Source organism: Engraulis encrasicolus, chromosome 22 (assembly GCF_034702125.1).
Source record: "Engraulis encrasicolus isolate BLACKSEA-1 chromosome 22, IST_EnEncr_1.0, whole genome shotgun sequence".
NCBI classification, from domain to species: Eukaryota; Metazoa; Chordata; class Actinopteri; order Clupeiformes; family Engraulidae; genus Engraulis; species Engraulis encrasicolus.
The window spans coordinates 18,923,987-18,947,602 of NC_085878.1; the positions used below are offsets into that span (position 1 = coordinate 18,923,987).

Consider the following 23,616-nt stretch of genomic DNA (forward strand, 5'->3'; position numbering starts at 1 on the left):
GTTGTTGCATATGCATACGGCACACAACACACGCACGCACGCACACACACACACAGACTCACACACTTGGAGCATCCAGCGCATTCCACAGCTTTGAGGCGTGTATTAAAAAAAAAATCCTCTCCATATATCTGCGGCCGTCCAGAAGAAGTAATTATGGCGGAATGCACAACGTTGTGTGACAAAGTGTGGCTTCAGAACCAAACATAGCTGGAGTGGGGGGAACGAGAAGCGATTTGCCAAGTGTGCTCCATTTATGTCCATGAATTGTTCAGCAGCGTTATTTTGTATAATTTCTATGATGTGAATGGAGGAGCTCACTGCAGTGTTGTGATGACATTAACAAGAGGGGGGGGGGGGAGAGAGACTGACACAGTGAGTGAGTGAGTGAAAAAAGAATAGAAAGAAAGAGGAGGGAGAAAAGAAAACAGAACAGGAGACCCAGACGGTAAGAGAAGGAGTGAGTGAATGGGTGAATGAGTGAGAGAGAGAGAGGCAGACAAAGGCTGAGTTGTTCCAAGCGCCGGTTACTTCACTTTGCCAAGGCGGCCTCGATGCCAGATGTGAGTTTAAATAGCTGGCTTAAAGAGACCCCGCGTAGGGCAGCGCGCCGCACGCATGCTGGAGCTACATAGGGCAGCAGCGGCACAACCAACCAAACCAGCCCAGGAGCAGAGCAGGAGAGGAGATGGCCACAGGCCCAGCTTAACTCAGCCCAGACACACATGCGTGAGCGTACACACACACACACACACACACACACACTCACACTCACACTCACACTCACTCACACTCACACTCACACTCACACTCACACACACACTCACACTCACACTCACACTCACACTCACACACACTCTCGCTCGCTCGCTCGCTCGCTCGCTCGCTCGCTGGTACTGTGTCTCTCGCTCTCTCTCCCACACAAACTGTCCTTTCCTCTCTTACACACACACACCACACCCCAACCAGCCCCCTCTCTGGGCCTCTTCAGAGTACAGTACACACACACACACACACACACACACACACACACACACACACACACACACACACACACACACACACACACACACACACACACACACACACACACACACACACACTCACAGCCTGAGGCCTCTTCCAGCCTCAACAAAGTCAAAGGGCCGCCTGCTCCAAAGGAAAGTCAGGGGCGTCAGGGAGTTATACAAGAAGAAAGGTAGAGCCCAGTCCACACTGGAGCAGAAGGGAAAGCTTGCAGCCCTGCACCCTCCCTGGCTCCAACCCACCCATCACCCACCTCCGGACACGGGCAGGGAGGGAGGGAGTGCATGCTAGCTGCTTGGGCACCCCTTTGGTTGTAAACGGAGTGATTTAAGATCTGGGAGGGAAGCTGGATGTCAAAAGGGGTGGAGCAAAGCCCTCTCTCTGCTCTGCTAGAGAAGGGGGAATGAGTTTCTTTGCTGACGAGAGCTGATGTCTGTTCTTTTTTTTTTTTTAAACGGCAAAACAAAACAGCTTGTGTGTTTTAAGGAAAATAATAAACAAACCTGCGAAACAGCAGCCCTTGATTCCCAGGGAGAGCATTTTGACGGCCACATGATGGGCTACTTACAAAGGATGACATTTCAAAACTATAGTGAACCGCAGGCACCACTTCACCACCACACAGCTTTTGGCTCTTTTTTGCTCTCCCCTGTGAGTTCATATTTGGATGTGGGTTCTCTCTCTCTCTGTCTCTCTCTCTGTCTCTCTCTCTCTCTCTGTCTCTCTCTCTCTCTCTGTCTCTCTCTGTCTCTCTCTCTCTCTGTCTCTCTCTGTCTCTCTCTGTCTCTCTGTCTCTCTCTCTCTCTGTCTCTCTTTCTCTGTCTCTCTTTCTCTCTCTCTCTCTCTCTCTTTCTCTGTCCCTGTCTGCCGTGTGTGTTGTGTGCATGCGTGCGTGCAGCGTGAACCCTGGGCAGAAAGGGTCGGCGTGATAGACAAGCTGCTGTTCTGTAACCTCATCCCTCCCCCATGTTGGACATTTACCTGCTGCATAACATCTGCCTAGCGGGGAACCAGCGAGAGCCCCGAGCACCAAGCGCCTCTCATCAGCGCCAGCTCAGCACCTCACCGTACATATTTCATGAGTAGTTAAGGATAAGTGTTTGTGTTTGTGTGTGTGTGTATTTACGTGTGTGCCTGTCTGCGTGTGTGTACAGTTTGCATACATGTGCATGTGTGCTTGCCTGCATGTGTGTACATAATGTCTGAAATGCCTCCTTAGCAACTACAAGCACATGAGGTGTCATCTTTAAAGCCTTTGTTTGCATCCACTACCATACCATCACCATTTTGTTTGCTTCTTGTTGTCCTTCACTTTGGGTCCTAAAGATAAATCCCTCCCCCTATAGCCTGATGTGCTGTAGGAAGACCCTGCAAAAGACTCTCATGCCGTTTGGGTGGGTTTGCGGCAGCCAGTTGTAAGCTCGGGCCTGTTACATTCCCATCTGCCAGCATGGTCAAATATCCCGCGGCGCAGCCACCTACCCCCACCCCCTCAACAGTCTGGTCTGTCGCAGTAGTCTCCTCCTCTCTTCCTCACACCCCCTCGGGCCTTGAAAATGATCCGAGTTGGCCACAGGGGAAATGGGAGAAGCACCCCCAGTATCGGCTGCCAGCAGCCGCCATGACGCCCAGCCTAGCCTCCCCTACCCTGGCTCTGCCCAGCCCGAGTGGCCCTTCCTAGCCTCCCCTACCCTGGCTCTGCCCAGCCTGAGTGGCCCTTCCTAGCCTCCCCTACCCTGGCTCTGCCCAGCCTGAGTGGCCCTTCCTAGCCTCCCTTACCCTGGCTCTGCCCAGCCCAGCATTGGCCCTTCCTAGCCTCCCCTACCCTGGCTCTGCCCAGCCTGAGTGGCCCTTCCTAGCCTCCCTTACCCTGGCTCTGCCCAGCCCAGCATTGGCCCTTCCTCCCTTCTTCCAGCCCTCCTTTCCTTCCTTTCATTACAGCCCTGCAAAAACAACAGAGAGAGATGGCAAGGACACTTTGAGCACAGTTTGAGAAACCGAAACCGAGATCGAGAGTGGGGGAAAGGGGGAACAAAAGGGACTGAGGGAGAGAAAGAGGGGGGGGGGGCAGTGGAGTTATGCTTGTATTCAAAACCAGTCAGCACTGGAAAGGAATGTCCCGTCAGGGTTGAGCTGAGCTGTTTGAATATCAAGTCATGTGCGCCCCAAAAATACTTCCTGCGAGGAAGACGGAAGGCTGCGCTGCATGACCCGTGCTGTTTGAACTCAGTCACATCTGGTGCCGGTGAGCGGAGAAATGGGCCACAAAATCGCAGACAGATGAGCGTGTCCCTGACGGTGCACATTGCCATGCACTCATTCCGGTGAGTTGGTGTACAATAGGTTAGTAAATGAAATAAGCACATTTTAACTCGGGTAGATGACGTTGCACTTCCAAATGTAATTACCGTAACCAGTTTAAGATCTTAATTCATTGAGCAACTACAATGTTACACCTGAAGTCCTATCCATTGAGCGCAAGATTATATTTAGTCCTATATAATGGCACAAAGTTACTCCAATAACAGTCCCAAAAGCTAATCAGTTTTAAGTTGCTCTGATTTTTTGTGTTTAATGGAAGGGAAAAAAAATGCATGCTGACAGAAAACCTAACCTCCATGGTGGAGGTAAGTGTTAATGGCATGCGTTTTGACAGGCATGCCAGAGCCAACCATGTACTTTCCTCTACATAGTTCTGCTTCCTGCACTGTTCATGCTTGGCCTCTTAGCTTTGCTGCCATGTATGCACGTACTTCATAAACTGTTGTAGCGAATGAATGTGTAAGTACCACGTAAATTGTTGTAGAGAATGAGCAGATTTGTATACGTCAATGTAGAAAGCTTGTCTGGGGACTACCCATAACTGAAGAATCTGAGAAACTGTGGTTGTTTCGAGTGGTCTAGAGCCTAGCATGAAAAGCTAGCTTTTCAACAATTTCCCCCTTCTAATATTGCCTCATACTAGGGGCGGGTATGAGTTAAAAACAACGAAACAAGCCACGAGGCTTGTGTTTTGGGAATAACAAATACCGTAGCAAAGATGGAAAAAAAATATTGAAGCTTCAATTGCATTCCCATTAAAATTGGTCAAAGGGTGAGGGGTGTCTACAAAACCGAAGCTTCAATTACTTTAACACACAGAATTGGTAAATTTTTACGCCAGCCCCAGTAATTGGTCCACTGTTGTCAGCATGAGCAAAAGGGCAGAACGATTCTGAAAAACCTGAAAGGGAAATGAAACACTGAGGAGTTTCCTCCCTCTAGGCTTTTGTCATTCCCCTCTTTGCTATTGGAGCAGGTCATTGATTTCTTCTTTCAGCACTGACTATAACCTTGTGCGTCACAAACGTCACATTCCTGTTCATTCCGATCCGATTGTTCACTGAGCTTAATTACCAGCAGCACGACCTGAAACTTCGTGTGTGTGTGTGTGTGTGTGTGTGTGTGTGTGTGTGTGTGTGTGTGTGTGTGTGTGTGTGTGTGTGTGTGTGTGTGTGTGTGTGTGTGTGTGTGTGTGTGTGTGTGTGTGTGTGTGTGTGTATGTGTATGTGTATGTGTGTTTGTGTGTGTGCGAACACCTTTGTGTGTGTGTGTGCATGCTGTGGTAAGATAAGCCTTTGTGGGTAAATAGTTATTTTAATGAACGGGCTCCCAGCTTGCGCTCTGTCTTTGTTGCGTCAAAAAGCCACCCAGGAAGGAGGATGAGTCACACATGATGATGGTGTAACACTAAGTGGTCCTCTCTCCGTTTACCGTGCCGCGTTTGAACAAACAGACGCCACGCCACCTGTTTTTCCATGACTGATATTTGTCTGCTGCTGTTCTGATTGCATGTCCTCTTCTCTGTTGGTCGGTGTTATTCCCTCTTTCCATTTGGCTGTCGTTCTTTCCCTCTCTTTTTCATGCCCCCCCCCTTTCCACCCCAGCTCACTCGTTGGCTGTTAAATGGACACGGGTGTGTGAACTTTATTGCATTCTTGGAGTTCTTTGTTTTGTTTTGTTTTGTTTTGCTGACCCCTGTTGAAGTTTTACCCGTTTGGAAAATGACAGCGCCCTGTTTGTGTGGAACCTCCAGCGGGGTTCCACTTCCTCTCCTGTCGCTGCTGCTGCTGTCGTCCCGCACCCCCCGCCTGCCTCATCCCATTTCAGGAGCACCGTCTGCCCATGCAGTGAAGAGCACACAGAGACAGAGACAGACACAGAGAGACAGACACAGAGAGACAGACACAGAGAGACAGACACAGAGAGACAGACACAGAGAGACAGACAGAGAGAGACAGACACACACAGACACACAGACAGACAGACAGACAGACAGACAGACAGACAGACAGACAGACAGACAGACAGACAGAGACACACACACACACACAGACAGACAGACAGACAGACAGACAGAGAGACACACACACACACACACAGACAGACAGACAGAGACACACACACACACACACACAGACAGAAAGAGACACACACACACACACAGACAGACAGACAGAGAGAGACACACACACACAGACACACACACACAGACACACAGACACACACACAGACAGACACACAGACACACAGACACACACACACAGAGAGACAGACAGACACACACACACAGACAGAGAGACAGACACACACACAGAGACAGACGGAGAGACAGAGACAGACGGAGAGACAGAGACAGAGACAGAGACACACACACACACACACAGACACACACACACACACAGACAGAGACACACACACAGACAGAGACACACACACAGACAGAGACACACACACAGACAGAGACACAGACAGAGACCCACACACACAGAGACAGAGACACTCACACTCACTCACACACACACACAGAGACAGAGACACTCACACTCACTCACACACACACACACAGACAGAGACACTCACACTCACACACAGACACAGACAGAGACGCACACACTCACACACACACATACAGACACACACACACACACACACAGACAGAGACACACACACACACACAGACAGAGACACACACACACACACACACACAGACAGAGACACACACACACACACACACACACAGACAGAGACACACACACACACACACACACACACACACACACACAGACAGACACACACACACACAGACAGACACACACACACACAGACAGACACACACACACACACAGACAGACACACACACACACAGACAGACACACACACACACAGACAGACACACACACACACAGACAGACAGACACACACACAGACAGACACACACACAGACAGACACACACACAGACAGACACACACACACACAGACAGACACACACACAGACAGACACACACACAGACAGAGACACACACACACAGAGACAGAGACAGACACACACAGAGACAGAGACAGACACACACACACACACACACACACACACAGACAGACACACACAAACACACACACACTCACACAGACGGACAGACACACTCAAACACACACAGACACACGATCTCTCTCGCTTGCTCTAACCCACTATCTCTCTCTTGCTCTCTCTCTCACACACACACACTCGGACGTACACACACCCACTCCAAACACTGCTGACGTGAATGGGAGCCATTGTCTTGGCCGCAATTAATTTCTCCGGGGCCACTCGCAGCTGGCCAGGCTCCTGGGGGCAGGGAGATACCTGTTGCGCCAGGCAAAAACCGGTGTCTGATTTCAGTAGTGTGGTTTCGCTTTGGCAGGAAACTGCACACGCCTTCCCCTGACCCTATAAACGCAGAGGGTAGCCATGTCTGCTGGAGTGGAGCTGGGAGGTGGACTATAGGAAGGAAGGAAAGTGGTAGGGATGCCAGTCATGTGGTGTGGTGTGGTGTGGTGCTGCTGCTGCTGGTTTTGTCCCTTTAAGGATTTGGCACAAATACATTTTGTGCCTTTAATGTTTGGATTGAAGATTAACTCCCTATCAGAGCCCACTTCAAAATCCCAGTGTGGGATAGTGGGATGGTGTGGGATGTGTGCGCATATGTGCACTTTCTGCGATCCAACTTCTTCACCATCTGTAATTGTTCAGATTTACAGCGGAGCAAAATGAAATATCCAGTCACCAGGCTGGCAGACTGTTTTGAAACGGACAGACGACCTCACCTTACTGGTCGTCTGTATAAACTCAAGTCTGCAGACGCCGCCGTGTTGCATTTCATGAGCATGCAAACATACCATCTGTAGCCACCCCACTGGTATCAAGTGTTGTTGTGCACAGATGACGTGGAGTCGCTAGGCTATATGACCTCATTCTGACACGGCAAAGTCTTCGCTAGACTGCAGCGGCGGTTTTATAGGTCATAGCGCGGCATCTTGGAGCGACCACCCCCCTCTCCCAACCCCCCCTCCCCCTTGCCTCGCCCCTATCCAATTTCATGTCATCTCCTTGCCGGAAGCAGCCCCCGATACCCACAGGAGGAAGTGCATTCTCGTCAGCGGGTCGCTCCTTGCTGCCGCGATGAAACGGTAGGGACACATAGGAGGCGAAGCAAGGCGAAGCGAAGAGAGGCGAAATCCAACCGTCATCAGGTCGTCGCGGCGAATCAAATGGAATGGAACAGTTATGTTGTTGATTTGATTGGGCCGTGGCAGGCGAATTCGCTCCTCATTTGCATAACATTAAACTTTCTTTAATAATTTCGCTTCGCTTCGCTCCTGTTCGCTTGCTGTCGCTTGCCATCGCTTGCCTTCGCCTCTCTCATAGGAATGAATGGCAAGTTCGCAAATTCGCGTGTATGTGTCCCTACCGAAAGGCTTGTTTGCCCCAGTGCTTGATGGTCACTGTTTACGCTTGTCTGAGCGCACAGGGCCCGCCTCAGCAAGACGACAGGGCTGCTTATTTATTTGGGCCATGCAAGGCAAAGATTGTTCAGCCACACGTGTTGTGTGTGGGATGGAAGATGCTGATGTGCTGTATTACACACGGCCTGTGTCCATGCCTTTGCTTTTTTTTTTTCCTTTTCTATGCCGATAAGTTTGTTTGACGACCTCAACAAGCTGCGCAAAGTTGGCCATCTTCCTTTCGTTTAATTGAAAAGACGTGAAGTTAGTTATTTTTTTTCTTCTGTTGGAATTTAAAGACCTGTATCACCTTTAATGACCTTTTTCTTTACATTCTGTAAACATCTAAGACTTTTATAGAATGTAGATCTCAGAAATGCATAGGTTAGGCATCCTTGGTTCAACTCCCCCATGTGACCCGTCTTCTCGTTTGTTTGGAGGTTTGTCCTTGGGGCTAAAACGTGAGTCACACACATTCTTCCTGAGCAGCCATGTATGAAATCTGCTCAAGCATATGCAGCAAGGCAACTGTATTACACTCACGAGGAAGCACCTTGTGTGCACAATAACACTGATTTGTGGTTGGCACAATCCTACAGTTTATACTGTATGTCAAATGAAGGGATTGTAGGCAGTAAAATGAATGCCCATTTTGAATTTGCAAATCTGTGCACCATACAGCTTGTGTTTGGACAAATCCTAATAGTTTGATGTAGTGATTTACAGCACATCACTGAATTTCTTGTGTAAAATGTACCAGTAATTCCATACACACCTTTTAGCATCCATGACGAAGGGTTTTGTGTGTGCCTGCCTGCATGCATGCATGTTTTCAGACCTTTCACAGGTAATAAACAATATTGCATTTATCGTCACATTTTTGAATTAACAGCTCAAATGCGGTTTTGATTTTTGAAAGTACAGACACCGCAACATGCCCATCAAAGTGTTGATGTTTTGAGCTTTCTCAACTCAAGCTCAAAACATCTCACTTTAAATAAACTGTTAAAACTATACCAGCTATGCCAAAAGGGTTAGGAAATCAAGTGCCCACCAGGTGAAACCAGGTTATTTAATAGGGAAAAAGCAGAAGGCAGACCAATGGAAGCCAGTAAAAGACTTGGTAGAGACCCGGCCTGACGGACACCTTCTGTGTTTGAAATGAGCATTTTATGGGGCCAATGCTGAGGCCTAGCGGAGTGTTACTGTTGCCTTATGTTTGCAGGAGATGTTGTGGTAGGACTGCTGAGACGCTAAGGTGTGGTGCTGTGTTGTTGATGTGTGCAGGAGATGTGGTGATAGGACTGCTGAGATATTTAGGCGGGGTATTGTGTTTTTTATGTGTAAAAATGGTGTGTGCAGGACATGAGTTGTTTGTTTTGGACTGCTGAGATCTTAAAGTGTGGTGCCAGGTTATATACAGGATATGTGGTGGAAGGACTTCTGAGGCGTAATGGTTGAGTGTGGTGTTGTGTGCAGAAGATGTTATTCAAGGACTGCAGAGACGCTAAGGTGTGGTGCTGTGGCGTTTTGATGGGTAGTGGTTGGACTGCTGAGATCTGATGGTGTGCTACTGTGTTCCCTCTGTGTGCAGGAGTTTGCAGCGCTGACCAAGGAAGTGAACATGTGCCGCGAGCAGCTTCTGGAGCGAGAGGAGGAGATCGCAGAGCTCAAGGCAGAGCGCAACAACACACGGGTAAGGACACTCACAATCACTCTCTCCCACACTCTTGTACATTCAGGCATGTACACAGGCTGTACGATATGTGAAAAATGCAGCACACATTGCCAACGATGGCTTAACTGAAAATGCAGAAACACATTTAGACATAATTGGACTAATCACTGACAGGGTAAACGTTAGCATGAAGCTGAAAGAAATTGCCATTGTGCATCAGTGAATGTATTTATCAGCCCTGATGTTGTGACTTTCAACGTCATTGCATATAATATGCAGTCAAGCCGCCTTTCTGAACGCACAGACACACATATGCACACGCCCTCACACATTGAGCACATATCACTCTTATTTGATTTTGAAACCCCCTCTTATGATCTAAGAGGGGTTGGTTTTCCAGTCTGTACTGTTATATTTTATACAGATATTCTGGCCTTGTTGAAGTGCTAAATGTTAAATGGCTGCACTATTGTATCAGTAATATGGTCCAGTTGAAATCTCCATTTATGTGACAACTCGCCTTGTCGCACCAAAGTTTTCTTTATATCAGTGTGATCGGAAATCCAAATAAAGTGCCTCTCTTCTGTCAGTGGCAATGGTTTTATACCACTATAACACTGGAAATCTGGCTAAGCGCCTGTTCAAAATCTGCCTTGCCTTTTGTTGATTCCGAGGCGTTGGTTGATGGTGCTTTTTGTTAAGTGAGTGTGAGCATGGCTGTTGCCCCCCTCTGGTATTTGTTATGTGGACAAGGGGTGATGGAGCATACCACAGCCGGGTCACGAACATGGACCACCCATCCCCTCAACGCATCGTCCAACCAGCACACAAGAGGTGGATCAGTCGGTCTCTCACACCTGATAGCCCATTAGCCAAGTTCCCCTGCCACTCAAACTATAAGGACCAGGAGGGCGTGCTATTGGCTAACAGCCCTGTCACTCACAAGGGGAAGGCCCATGTGTGCAAGTGGAGGGGGGGGGCTTAATCCAAGGGTGGCTTGCTGCTGCCTGACACACTTGGCATGGGACCAGCTCAGCAGTGTAGTGAGAGAGAAAGAGAGAGAGAGATGGAGAGAGAGAGAAAGGGAGGGAGGTAGAGAGGGACCGGAGAGATAGATGGAGGGATTAGAGAGAGCCACAGAGGGGATGAGTTCAGGCTTTGTCATCCTAACGTCCCTGATGGGACCCCGCTGTGTGCTGCACAGCACGACAGAGTGACATGATTTCGTGTGTGTGAGCGAGTGAGTTATTACTCGCCGCATTCCAGAGTTGTGGACCGGAGCCAGAATATTGTATTTGTATGCTTTAATTGGTTTTCAGGCACGCACGCACGCACGCACGCACGCGCACACACATCCAACTGTCACAGTCATACTCACACACTGACATACAGCCATTTACTGTATGCATTCCAGTGGCGAAGGGCATCCAATGGTGTGGGTGCAGTAAATGAGCTGGTGAATGGCCTGGCCTGTTTATTTGTTTGCAGTGCTGCAAACACCATTATCTATGCCAGCAAGGCCTTGCATTCATCAAGAGATATACAGTCATGCAGTACATGCAAACTTACTGACTTGTGCAAACTCTCTCACGCTCACTCTTTCAGAGGATGAGTTCAACTCATTCTCACTTTTTCTCTCTCTCCCTGCTGTCACTCCCTCCATTTTCAAAAAAATATACCGGTAATTAACAAGATGTCATGTAAATTTTATGGAGAAGCAAATGAAAAACAAACACAATGCGTCCTGCTGAGGACCTCTCTTCAAACCATTTACCACTTGCCACAACTATTGACCGCGATTGCTTAAATGCCTAAAGTCACACAGCCAGCGTAATGAAGAATTTCTCTCTCAATCTGTAGTTGCTGCCGGAAAAGCAAATAAGACAAACACAATTATAACATACCAACGACTTGTCCTCCTCCCTCTCCTATGTGTAGTTGCTGCTGAAATGGTGATGAAAGTTTTTTTTTTTTTACCAGAGCTGCTCCATAGGTGTCCCGCTATAGGGAAATAAAACACACCTTGTCAGCCAATCAGAACATTTTATTTCTGTTCACCGAACTATGATAAGGACTATGTTTCTCCCTCTCCTATGTGTAGTTGCTCCATAGGTGTCCCACTACAGAGGAATAGAAGACACCCTGTCAGCCCATCGGAACATTTTATTTCTGCTCACCTGATGATAATGACTTTTTTCCTCCCTCTCCTATGTGCAGTTGCTGCTGGAGCACCTGGAGTGCCTGGTGTCTCGGCACGAGCGGTCCCTGAGGATGACGGTGGTGAAGCGGCAGGCCCAGTCTCCAGCCGGCGTGTCCAGCGAGGTGGAGGTGCTCAAGGCCCTCAAGTCCCTCTTCGAGCACCACAAAGCCCTGGACGAGAAGGTTGGGCAGCAACACTTCATTTGACTTTATTTTACTTAATGTTTTAGTATCTGTAGTTTATTATATTTAGTGCATTTATTACATGCTGTCTAGTGTATGTAATAACATGTGACATGTGCATGACAACATGTAATAATTGTATCACACCATACTCTACATATGGTACACAGTGGCGGAACAATTGCACATAGAGGCCCTGGGCAAAACACTGATAGGGCCCCCCATACAGCCTGCCAAGGTCATAATAGGGCCCCCACTATCTATACAGGTGGGCCCTGGGCCCAGGTGCAAATGCCCTACTTGCCCCCCCCATATATCCGCCCCTGATGGTACGTGCGACTACATACTTCGTTTAACTGTAACATGACTGATGTAACATGGACCTTTAAAATAATGTGAAGGCAATGAGGCAAGCAGGCCAAAACACACAACACACCCTCGTAAAATATTTTTACTTGTTTGTGACGGAGATATATTCTATGGGTGTTTATAGACCCCTTTTGAAGTCATGCACTTTAACCGAAGTCCCATTGAAGAACTTCCATAGAAGACAAGAACCAGATTGACGAGACTGTCGCGGAACAAAATTGCCAAACAATGTGTAATTAACATGGTTTCAGCTGTGATGACAGGCTGTGTGTTTTTGTGTGTCTTCCAGGTGAGGGAGAGGCTCCGGGTAGCACTCGAGCGGTGTAGTGCCTTGGAGGAACAGCTGACAAACACTAACAAGGAGGTATGAGAAACGCCACACACACACACACACGCACACACACACACACACACACACACACACACACACACACACACACACACACACACACACACACACACACACACACACACACACACACACACACACACACAGAGTCTCCAAACAGTGTTGAATATTTCCCTGCCCCGGGGGTTTGCAGCGTTTACTGTTTAAGCCAGTCTTTTGGCACACAGCCTCCACCAGTGGAATGTGGAGTGCGGGTGTGTAAATCTGGGCTGCGTGCACCTGCACTGCACTGCACTGCACTGCCTCCACCAAGGAGTTGAATCCCTCAAGGAAGCAGCTCAAATTTGAAACGCTGAAATTGTTGAATGTACTCTGAAGTTAAAAGTCTTAAATTCTTTTGTACGGGACATCAAGCCAGCACTTTTCTTCCTCCTTCAGGGTTAAAATGTTAGTCTTGGCATTTTTATGAAATTCAGTGAATTCACGTTTTTTTTAGAGCTGAGAAGCTCCGGCGAATCTCCTTTCCTTAAGCTTGCCTTAGTCCTCTCCCATTGATGCATTAAGATAGTGAACCACAGACCCGCGGAGGAAATGTTTTTTGTTTCTTACGTATTCAATTCCTCACTCAGTCACAGAACAGGCAGGTAGACCCATCTCTGGACTGACTGGTTCAGAAGTGAAAAATCATCGGCGATGACTCACTGTCTCGCTCACAAAGCTGCTTTGGACGGCTCTGTGTTATCTCTCGCCAACACGGCTCTCTCATCATCAATGGTGAGCTTATGAATTACTCAGAAATCGCAGGCAGGAACGTCTGTCTGTCTGCCACAACTTTCAAGGTTTCTCAGGAAGTGTCAACACTCGGCGTCACTTTTCTAAAGACTCTTTTCCCTGCAGTGTTTTCAGTTTGAATTCAGCTGACTGAATGAAATGTTATGCAGGTTAAAATGCATTCTGGGTATGCATAGTAAATATTGAACATATTGTGCACTGACTGTTTTTGAGACCAAAATCAGTTTCCAATCATTCACCATTAGCTTCTGTTTTTGCACATTGCTTCAAAGTGCATTAGAGTGTGTTAGTTTTTCAATCCAAAAAGCAGGTTCTACTGCCTCTCATAGCTTCTGTTTTGCACATGGTACAGTAAACAGAGTAGATACTGAAAATATGTGTGTTGGGTTTTTGTTTTTCCAGACCAAAGAGGTGGTTCCTTCCACACGCTTCTCCATTAGCTTGATCTGTTTTGCACATTGCTCAGTTTTACACCTCTTTCCCCTCTCTCTGTGCCCCTGGCTCACGGTCACTCTCCCTTGCCTGCCTGCGTGAGCTCGTGATGAGATTAAGATTGACAAAAGGGAGCAGGGAGCATGATGGGAGGGCTGGCCTAGATATTTTTTTTCTTGGTTGTGGGTGTGTGTGGGTGTGTGGGTGTGGGTGTGTGGGTGTGTGGAATGGTTGTGTGGAAAGGTTGTGTGTGGCTGGGTGGGATGGTTGTGTGCGTATGCCCGTGCCAGTGCAACCACCCACCCCCCACACCCGCCCATGCTTTTGTGTATGCGCATGCATTTCTATTGAAAATATGGCAGAGGTGAATTACTCAACCAGAAATGACACTGACCCACTCTGGAGGACTTGACTGTTGGCACGCACACATGCACAAGGAGACACATGCGCAATGCTTGCGTGCGCACACACACACACACACACACACACACACACACACACACACACACACACACACACACACACACACACACACACACACACACACACACACACACACACACACACACACGTGCGCATGTGCACTGCAGCCGGTCACATGTGCTATTGTGCATGCCTGTAGAGCGGTCACAAAAAGTCACTGGTGCATGCAAAACTGAACCGTGCATAATTGTGTGCATGGTTGTTCACACCCATACCATCCCATTCACACACGTGTTTGCACACAGTGACTTGCAATCACTCAAACACACCTACGTTGTATGTGGACACAGCCACAATGTCTTGTACTTGAAAGTGTGTATAACATAGGACAACATGTACAGAAGTACACATACACCAATGAAAGCAGCTGATTTGAAAATATTCCTTGAACTGCTCATGTAGTTTGTCCTCAGCAGGACGTGTTTGAAGCCTGGACACGAATGCACGCACGCACGCACGCACGCACGCATACACACACACACACACACACACACACACACTAGTGTAGAGCTGCAGGTGGTCCGCTGTTGATCTCAACATATTTCTGCACTTGGCAAAAATAAATAAAAAAAATCTCCAAGCACATGCATGCCATCTGCTCCACGCTCATGGACTCCATAGTGCTCCTTTCTGTGAATGTATGAATTGAGTCTCTCTCTCTCTCTCTCTCTCTCTCTCTCTCTCTCTCTCTCTCTCTCTCTCTCCCTCTCTCTCTCTCTCTCTCTCTCTCTCTCTCTCTCTCTCTCTCTCTCTCTCTCTCTCTCTCTCTCTCTCTCTCTCTCTCTCTCTCTCTCTCTCTCTCTCTCTCTCTCCCCCTCCCTCTCTCTAGATCAACTATCTCCGCGACCAGAACAATCAGAAGAAGGTGCTCATTGACGGCGGCACGCCAGAAATCAACCACAACTCGGAAAGCCTGCCCAGCACCAACGGCAAGGTACGCTCGCCACCACCCTCCCTCCACTGCCCACCCCGTCCAAATGCCCCTTGGCCCACAGACTTGTATCTGCGTCAGTGGTGAGCGGGGCACGGCAGATGGTGAAACCCTGCTGTCCCCCCGACTCCACCATTCTGTCCACCCGCTCTGCCATTGCCTGTGCATGTGGAGAGGATAGCGAGCCACACAGCCCGGGCCTATGGTGACGCCTGAGTCTCTCTCCCTCCCTCTCATTCTCGTGCGCTCTCTCTCTCTCTCTCTCTCTCTCTCGCTCTCTCTCTCTCGTGCTCTCTCTGTCCCTCTCTCTCATGCGGTCTCTCGTGCTCTCTCTCGTGTTCTCTCTTGTGCTCTCTCTCTCTCTGTCTCTCTTCTATTCTCTCTTACTTCTGTTCTCTTACACTCAGTTTCTCAGTCTCTCAGTCTCTCAGTCTCTTAGTCTCTCTCTCTCTCTCTCTCTCTCTCTCTCTCTCTCTCTCTCTCTCTCTCTCTCTCTCGTGCTCTCTCTCTCTCTCTCTCCCCCCCTCTCCCGCCCTTCCTCCATCCTTCTCACGACATCATCAGTGCCTGCCCGTGATTAGGAACTCCATTTGCTCTGTGTGCCATTGTGCCTGTCCAAAGCTGGCTATTTAAATGAATAAATGATGTCTAGCCAGATCAGATGGTGATGGTAATGGCAGTCATATGAGTGGGGCTTGAGCAGGCGCTGGGGCTTATTTGATTAGATGAAGCAGAGGGGTTAATTGCTGCCTGCTCTGCCCTGCTCTGTTCTTCTTTGCTCTGCTCTGCGCTACGCTACGCTGGGCCCAGTTGGGTGTTGCAGCAAAGCCTCTGCTCAGTGGGAGGATGCTGCCGACTTTAAAAAATTACATTAGAGGAACTCCTCCTAACATTTAAGGCCAGCGAAGCATAAGTTGTCCCTGCAGGACCCCTCTCTGTTGACAAACTTAAGTGGTGGCCCGGCACTCATGTGCATAGGCGGTGGCTTTTTTATTCCTTTGGTAACATCTTATGAAACAGTCAAGAAGAGTTTTTTTTTTTAACTAACTTAAAGTGATAGTTCGGAGTAGATTCACCCTAATGCCATTTGAACCGTGACATCTATCTAGTAGTCCGCCCGTAGTGTTTTCTGGCTTGGGCGAACATCAGCAGAGCTGCCGAGTTATTTATGGTTATTTCGAATAATTTGCTGGTGCATTGGCAGCATCTCCAAACTTTACCCCACAAAAATGACATGTCATGACACCAAACTTCTACAGTAGTACAAATATGGTCTCTACTCACAAAACAAAGCATTTAGAAGTTTTTGAAATAGTCTAGGAGTTTGTTATTATCCACTCAAGCCGAATGTATTCTGTCTTTCTAAAGCAGCAGCGTCGTTACTTCTGTAAGCCCGTAAAAGTCCTCAACAAAGTTTCAGACGAGAATACCGTATTAAAAAACGGTTTCATTGAATTGTGATTAGGGCTTGTTATTAGGGCTCAAGGCAACACTTACAAGATATTGCAAATGTTAACCAAGTGGCCATAAGATGCCATCTTGAGAAAGATAATAACTTTCCCATTGTCATTGTATTCTTCATAACACAAAATGGGAATGTGGTACAAACCTAACCCTACTATGAATCAGGGCTGCACGATATTAGAAATAAACGATATTACTCGCGATATTTAATATATACATGCATTTTCCACTCTCTACTTGCCATTCTACACTTTATCATGTGTGAAACAACTGAGAGCAATGTTTTATTTCCAACATTATTTTTATTCGGGAAAAAGCATGGCTAATATACAGCATCAACTTAAAATGTCAGCCTTATAAATACCTTTTTAACCTTTTCACCAAATTGGCTGTTATTAAAAATTAAAAAGTAGGTATCACGATATAACCAACCTTTGCAGTGTGTATTGCAGGCCATGATATCGCGATATCGATACATTTTCGATATATCGTGCAGCCCTATTATGAACCACTTGTGCGTACTCTGCTCCCATAGTCCCGTGATGCATACTCCCATGATATATGAGGTGTATGTGTATACTATAAGGCCTTGCTGCCATAATGCTGATGTGTGACCGTGAGTGTGTGTGCTGTGCAGCCCTTGCCGTGACATCAGCGTCATTCTCTGTGTTTGTGGAATATACCATGTTTCTGTGTATGTAATATGCCGCCCTGTTCCTAATGAAGAGTGTGTGTTGTGTGTGCAATGGTTGTATATCAGCTCTGAAGATGACGTGGGGAGATGCGTGTGTGTACAGTGGTGCTCATATGTTTACATACCCCAGCAGAATATACGCTTTCTTGGCAATTTCTCACAAAATATGAATGATTACACCAAACCTTTTTTTTCACTCATTGTAGTGACTGGCTTAAGATATTTATTAGCAATATTCTGTGTTTACTCTTTCAAAAGCATGATCACAACCCAAACTACCCAAATGACCCTGTTCAAAAGTTTACATACCCTAGTTTCTGATGCTGAATATGGCCCTGTTTAACATCAAGGACCGCTCTAAATTGTTTGTGGTAGTTGTGGATAAGGCTCTTAATTTTCTCAGATGACAAAACGGCACATTCTTCCTGGCAGAATGGTTGTTTCCTATAATATCTTTGGGTGTCTTGCTGGAACCTCACATTTGAGGTTTACCCTGAGTGTTTTAAAAGAGTAAATACAGAATACTGCTACATACATATCTTAAGCCAGTCACTAGCAATGAGTGAAAAAAAAGGTTTTGTGTAATCCTTCATATTTTGTGAGAAATTGCCAAGAAAGCGTATATTCTGCTGGGGTATGTAAACATATGAGCACCACTGTATTTGTGTGTGCGCGTCGCTGGACAGCTCTGAGTGTGTGTGTAGTTGTCTGTGCAGTGGTCGTCTGACAGCTCTGAGGAGGGTGCGTGCGTGCGTGTGTGTGTGTGTGTGCGTGCGTGCGTAACCCTGCTCCTGACTGTGTGTGTTTGTGTGTGTGTGATGTGCAGCGGTCGTCTGACGGCTCAGAGGAAGACGCGGGGCGGTGCGTGTATAACCCTGCTACTGTTTGTGTGTATTTGTTGTGTGTATAACTCTGCTCTTAACTGTGTGTTTGTGTGTGTTGTGATGTGCAGCGGTCGTCGGACGGCTCGGAGGAGGATGCGGGGCGGTGCGTGTCGGACCTGCAGGAGCTGCTGGAGCGCCAGAGCAAGGAGGTGGTGCAGATGAAGGAGCGGCTGGTCTGCCTGACGGGCCGCGTGGCCGAGCTGGAGGAGGACCTGGACACCGCACGCAAGGACCTCATCAAGTCCGAGGACATGAACACGCGCCTGCAGAGGGACATCCGCGAGGTGAGGGGGATGCATGCTGACATGGGTGGGGGGGGACAAAGGGGTCAGTTGTCCCGGACGGAGATGGCCCAGAATTGGGTTCTCGTTACATTTCAGATGATGTTGTCCTGGGCCCGGCCAAAGCTGTCAGCGGCCCTGCTGTGGGGGATGGAAGGGCGCGGGGGCTCAGGGAGGCTGTCTGGGTGGGAAGCGGCGCTGCAGCATTTCTGTCAACATGGATCATTTCAATAAATGAACGTGGATAAAGTCACGAAGGTCGAGAATTATTCCACATGGCCAACTGTTCTGCCAATGATGAATACATTGAGTGGGGATTAAATGTCGCTCAACATACAGTTTCAGTACTCATTTTTGGTTTATCTTTAGTTGGGGTCATAGATGCAAATACAGCGCATGCCAATCTCTGACATTCAGGTTTTGTAATTTCTGAATGTCTTGATCTGTAGCTCTCCATATCCATGTGCGTCTATGTTTGAACTTAAAGTGGGTGGTCTTTATGTATGCCGGTAAATGATTGCAATAAAATATGAATACTAATATTACACACACACCGCTCTTCCTTTTTCGTCTGTGTGTCTCTGAAGTAGTCAGACAATATAAGGAATAGAGCGCACTCAGTTTCTTCTTTTTTTTCTCCCTTTATTCACTCACTGTCGGGTTAGACAATCGTTTTGTCTACAAGAGCCTTCATCAGTGTAATAAAGTATGAATAATAAAAAAGTACCTCTTGCTGTGTTGTCTCCGTGGCAGTCGATGGCCCAGAAGGAGGACATGGAGGAGCGCATCACCACACTGGAGAAGCGCTACCTGGCCGCTCAGAGGGAGGCCACCTCGGTACACGACCTCAACGACAAGCTGGAGACCGAGATCGCCAACAAGGAGTCCCTCTTCCGACAGGTCAGGGGAACCGCTTCTTTTTTTTTTTTTTGGGGGGGGCGGCAATGATGGGACAGGGTTTGTGATGGGACGGTAGAGCGAAGGCAGTAAATGGTTGGGAGAGAGAGATTCAAATCTGGATCCCCATGTGCATTGTATCCATACATAGTTCAGGGTATTATCGATTTAAGCTATTTTTATGAATGTAAACATTCTCTTGGTTTCCGTTTTTGGATTGTTGGGATGATGGTTGGTTGTTGAGGCTTGAGTATGCGGCGCGTGCCATGTTTCTCATCCATACTGAGATGTGTATTTTATGTGGTCCTGCTGCTCAGTTGGCCTCTTCCTCCTCTGCTACCTCGTGCTGGTGTCCTTGAGAGACATATGGAGGGTATACTGTGAAAGCCAAAAAGAGCCAAGTGTATGTGAACAGACAAGCTGACGTAGAACCAGTGCCCTTGTGCAGTTTTTTCCATTAGTTGCAAAATGGCAGTTTTCGGTCCATATGGAGTATAACGTTTGAAGCCTTTGACAAAAATGCCAGCATGCATGGCCTTGTCCGCCCCTGGATGCCAGAGGGACTGGGTGCGTGCGCGCGTGCGTGCGTGCGTGTGTGCGTGCGTGCATGCGGGCGTGCGTGCGGGTGTGCGGGCGTGCGTGATGTGTGCATGCGTGAGTGTTTGTGTATTTGTGGGTGCGTGCGTATGCGTTGGTGCGTTTGTGTGTGGGTTCTTTCCTATATGCCGACTCCTGTCCTCGGCCTGTGCTTGTGGCGTTTCGCTGACGCCCCGCCTCTGTGGAGAAAATGATAGTTTCCCAGCGGCCAGCCGAGCCACAACAACTATTCTTCATTTGCTATCCCGATGGCAAATGAGAAAATGCTTTTGCAAGATATTGAAACACACTTCTGTCGCCACAAGGCCACAAGGAGGCAAGCAGCGAGTGTCAGGATATTCGAAGAGCCCCTTGTGTACCATGTGGCTGCTGTTTCAGCGGTGATGCTGTATGTCTCAGCTGGCCCTGCCATCATGGTGGTCCGGCAGCAGCACGCACGTCACATTCAGCCGGCTACAGTATTTGTAGGTAGCAAAGGCAACACTTCCTATACCCCATCCCTGCCTCCCCCCCTCTCTCTCTCTCTTCACTTATCTGCCTTTCTCTTCTCCTCCCTTCCTGTCCCCCAGCCACTGCCTTTGTCCCTCTGTTCCTCTCTGTAGGCCAGTGGAGGCAGAGAGAGGGAAGGGAGAGAAGGAGAGTGAGAGAGAGAAGGAGAGTGAGCGAGAGAGAGGGAGAGATGTTTGCATGCTCTTTACGCATGTGTGTGGTTGTGATGGCCACTCTTTTGGACGGCAGGAAGGGCCTGCGGTGCTGGCAGCATGAGGACCCCCCCCCTCTCGTCTCTCGCTGCATTCACAGGCCACTCACTGAAAAGGACGCCCACCAGTCATGTTAGTTTACGCAGATGCTCTCCAAAGAGCCAGGGACAGTGCTGCAACGCCAGGGGGATGCAAGCATACATGTACACACACACACAGACACACACAGACACAGACGCGCGCACTTGCATACTCTGCTTTTTTCACTCTGTTTTTGCTTGCTCTTCTCTCTGAGAGAGTGCAGAGAGAGGGTGAATTACACTCTGTCTGTATTTCTTTTTCTCTCCATCACTTGGTCTCTTGGTCCTTCTCTCTCTCTCTCTCTCTCTCTCTCTCTCTCCCCCTATGCTCCCTTTATTGCACATTCCCTCTATCCGTTTTGCTGGCATTATGTGCCCTGCTTGTTCTTTTCCTCTTTCACTTCCCCTGTCTCCTTTTTTAGTCGGAGCTGACACACTTAAAAAAAACAACAACATTGGCTGTAGCGGCGCTCCATTGCTAACGGAGAAAGAGGCTGTAGATGTAGCAGCTCTGCACCCCCGCAGGGCCAGGGGAAGGAAAACATGAAGAGGCCCCTTGTCCTCCGATACAGGGCTGATAAGCGGCCCCTTTGCTCAGGCTGCTGTTTGTATGCGTTGCCAGTGGCCGCTGTTGGACAAGTCCAGAGCCGGCCAGTTCAGGAGAGGGAAAAAAAAAATCTTCTGAATGTCTTTGGCAGCTGATGCTTCTCAGTATCTGTCCCCACTGGCAAACAATTCAGTCTATTTTCATGAACAAGCAGTGCTAACCTAAAGACATACATGGAGAGCTGAAAAATGCACATCACCCCTTCATTTTTGAATAACCCATTCCTTAGATGCAGGTTCAATCCCCAACTCCTTCCTTTCTGCATGGCTGAAGTGCCCTTGAGCATGGCACCTGACTTATCCCCGCACACTGCTCCAGGGACTGTAACCAATACCCCTAATAGCACTTAGTGTCTTTGGATAGAAGCGTCAGCTTAGCTTAATGCAGTTTAATGTAATGAAATGTTTGTTTTGTGCGGCCTGAATCAGCAGCTGTAGGAGCGTCTGAAATACCTCCATGATACTGTGCGTGCGAGTGGGTGGGCGGGCGCACATGTTTTGTGTGGCCCGGTAGGGGGAGGATAAGAACCACCAGCTGCCGGAGTCTCTGAATATACAATACCTCCATGACATAACCATGATCTTATGTGTGTGCGTGTGCGTGCGTGTGTGTGTGGCCCGGTAGACGGAGGATAAGAACCGTCAGCTGCAGGAGCGTCTGGAGCTGGCGGAGCAGAAGTTGCAGCAGACCATCAGGAAGGCGGAGACACTGCCAGAGGTGGAGGCCGAGCTCGCACAGAGAGTCGCCGCCCTCACCAAGGTAAACCACACCCACCCACACCGCAACGATGCAATAGAGAACCATACCCACACCGAAATGCTACTGAAGATAACCTACTGTAAGCACCGCCTCTTCAGTTAGAGCCCATGGGACCTCAGATCGTGATTGGGGGAAAATGACGTTAATATATGCGTTGATTCTCATTTGTTGATTTTATTTTTTTTTCAATCCGCGGTCCCATGTGCCCTACTGCAGTGGGGTGTGACTGATGGTCTCTGTTCACTGCCCTTCTTTCCAGAATAGGAAGGCTGCGTTTGTCATCCCTGAGTCCCGAATGTCACATACACTATGTGTCAGACACACACACACACACACACACACACACACACACACACACACACACACACACACACACACACACACACACACACACACACAGAGACTGTCAGCACAGAAACCATGATGACTGTGCCTTTTGTTATCTACTCTGCAAAGCAGAAGTTTTATTTTGTCATGAAATGATTCAAATTCATTCTATTTTGCATGTGTATGCATAAATTCAGCAATGCATGAGATGTGGAGCCACTTGATGCAGAATGACGTCGTTTCAGCCAGTGCAGTTGCAAGAGATCACTGAAGAATACTGCTGTCATGGTATTGGACTGCATTAATGGCACACAATGTACCCGGAGGGATTGCTTGTAGACCTGACCACATTTCTCACGCTATGACTGGTTTGCCAAGCAAAACTGATCGTTTCGTTTTTGATTTCCTTCACAAATGTACTGGTGTGTGCTATTGTGCTAGTATCTCTACAGTGACTGCTCTGAATATCTTAAGAGATTGCAAAGAGTTTTTTTTTCTAGACCCTCATATCCTCTTTCTAAGCCTGCTGCTGTTCTCTGTTCAGTTTTTGTTTTGGTTCATTTTAGTCTAATTGATTTGGGTAAGATCCCTCTGCAATGAGGAAAACCCTCCACTGCTGTGTGCTCGTCAGACTGGTCAAAGCCAACACAATGAATGGCACTCGGTCTGTTGGGATTCCCAGTTCCCACGTCTATTGTTTAGGAGCAACGGTATTCTAAATTAAGGCCTTGAGCTATTTTGAACAGTCTGGTAATCTTGTATATAGAACACAGCTGGATGCCTGAGACCAGGACGTCATTCCGACAAATAGAAGCAAACATAGTCAGGACACTGGTTCTCCACTGGTCTCTAGACCTGTGTGTTTACAGTGGTGCTTACTTTTAAAACATACAAACATCAGAACCATTATGTGAGCCATTTTAATGCAGCGTAGGCTGAATCTTCATTGCGGGGTGGTTTTTTTTTGCCCCTGGGTAATAAAACGTCATGTCAGATAGAGAGGGAGGGAGAGAGAGAGAGAGAGAGAGAGAGAGAGAGAGAGGAGAGAGAGGAGAGAGAGAAGAGAGGGAGAGGGGAG

At 48.0% G+C, this 23,616-nt stretch overlaps 1 protein-coding gene across 4 annotated transcripts in view; it reads left to right on the forward strand.

Moving 5' to 3' along the window:
• The window catches only part of ppfia1 (PTPRF interacting protein alpha 1), a 64,299-nt gene that overhangs the window by 13,618 nt on the left and 27,065 nt on the right, over positions 1–23,616 (forward strand). For all 4 annotated transcript variants that reach the window (XM_063189230.1, XM_063189229.1, XM_063189232.1 and 1 more), the window contains exons 3-9: positions 9,426–9,527; positions 11,727–11,891; positions 12,550–12,624; positions 15,146–15,250; positions 18,358–18,573; positions 19,324–19,470; positions 22,077–22,211. In XM_063189230.1, the coding sequence (XP_063045300.1) occupies positions 9,426–9,527; positions 11,727–11,891; positions 12,550–12,624; positions 15,146–15,250; positions 18,358–18,573; positions 19,324–19,470; positions 22,077–22,211 (945 nt within the window). The remainder of the gene's footprint in view (positions 1–9,425; positions 9,528–11,726; positions 11,892–12,549; positions 12,625–15,145; positions 15,251–18,357; positions 18,574–19,323; positions 19,471–22,076; positions 22,212–23,616) is intronic.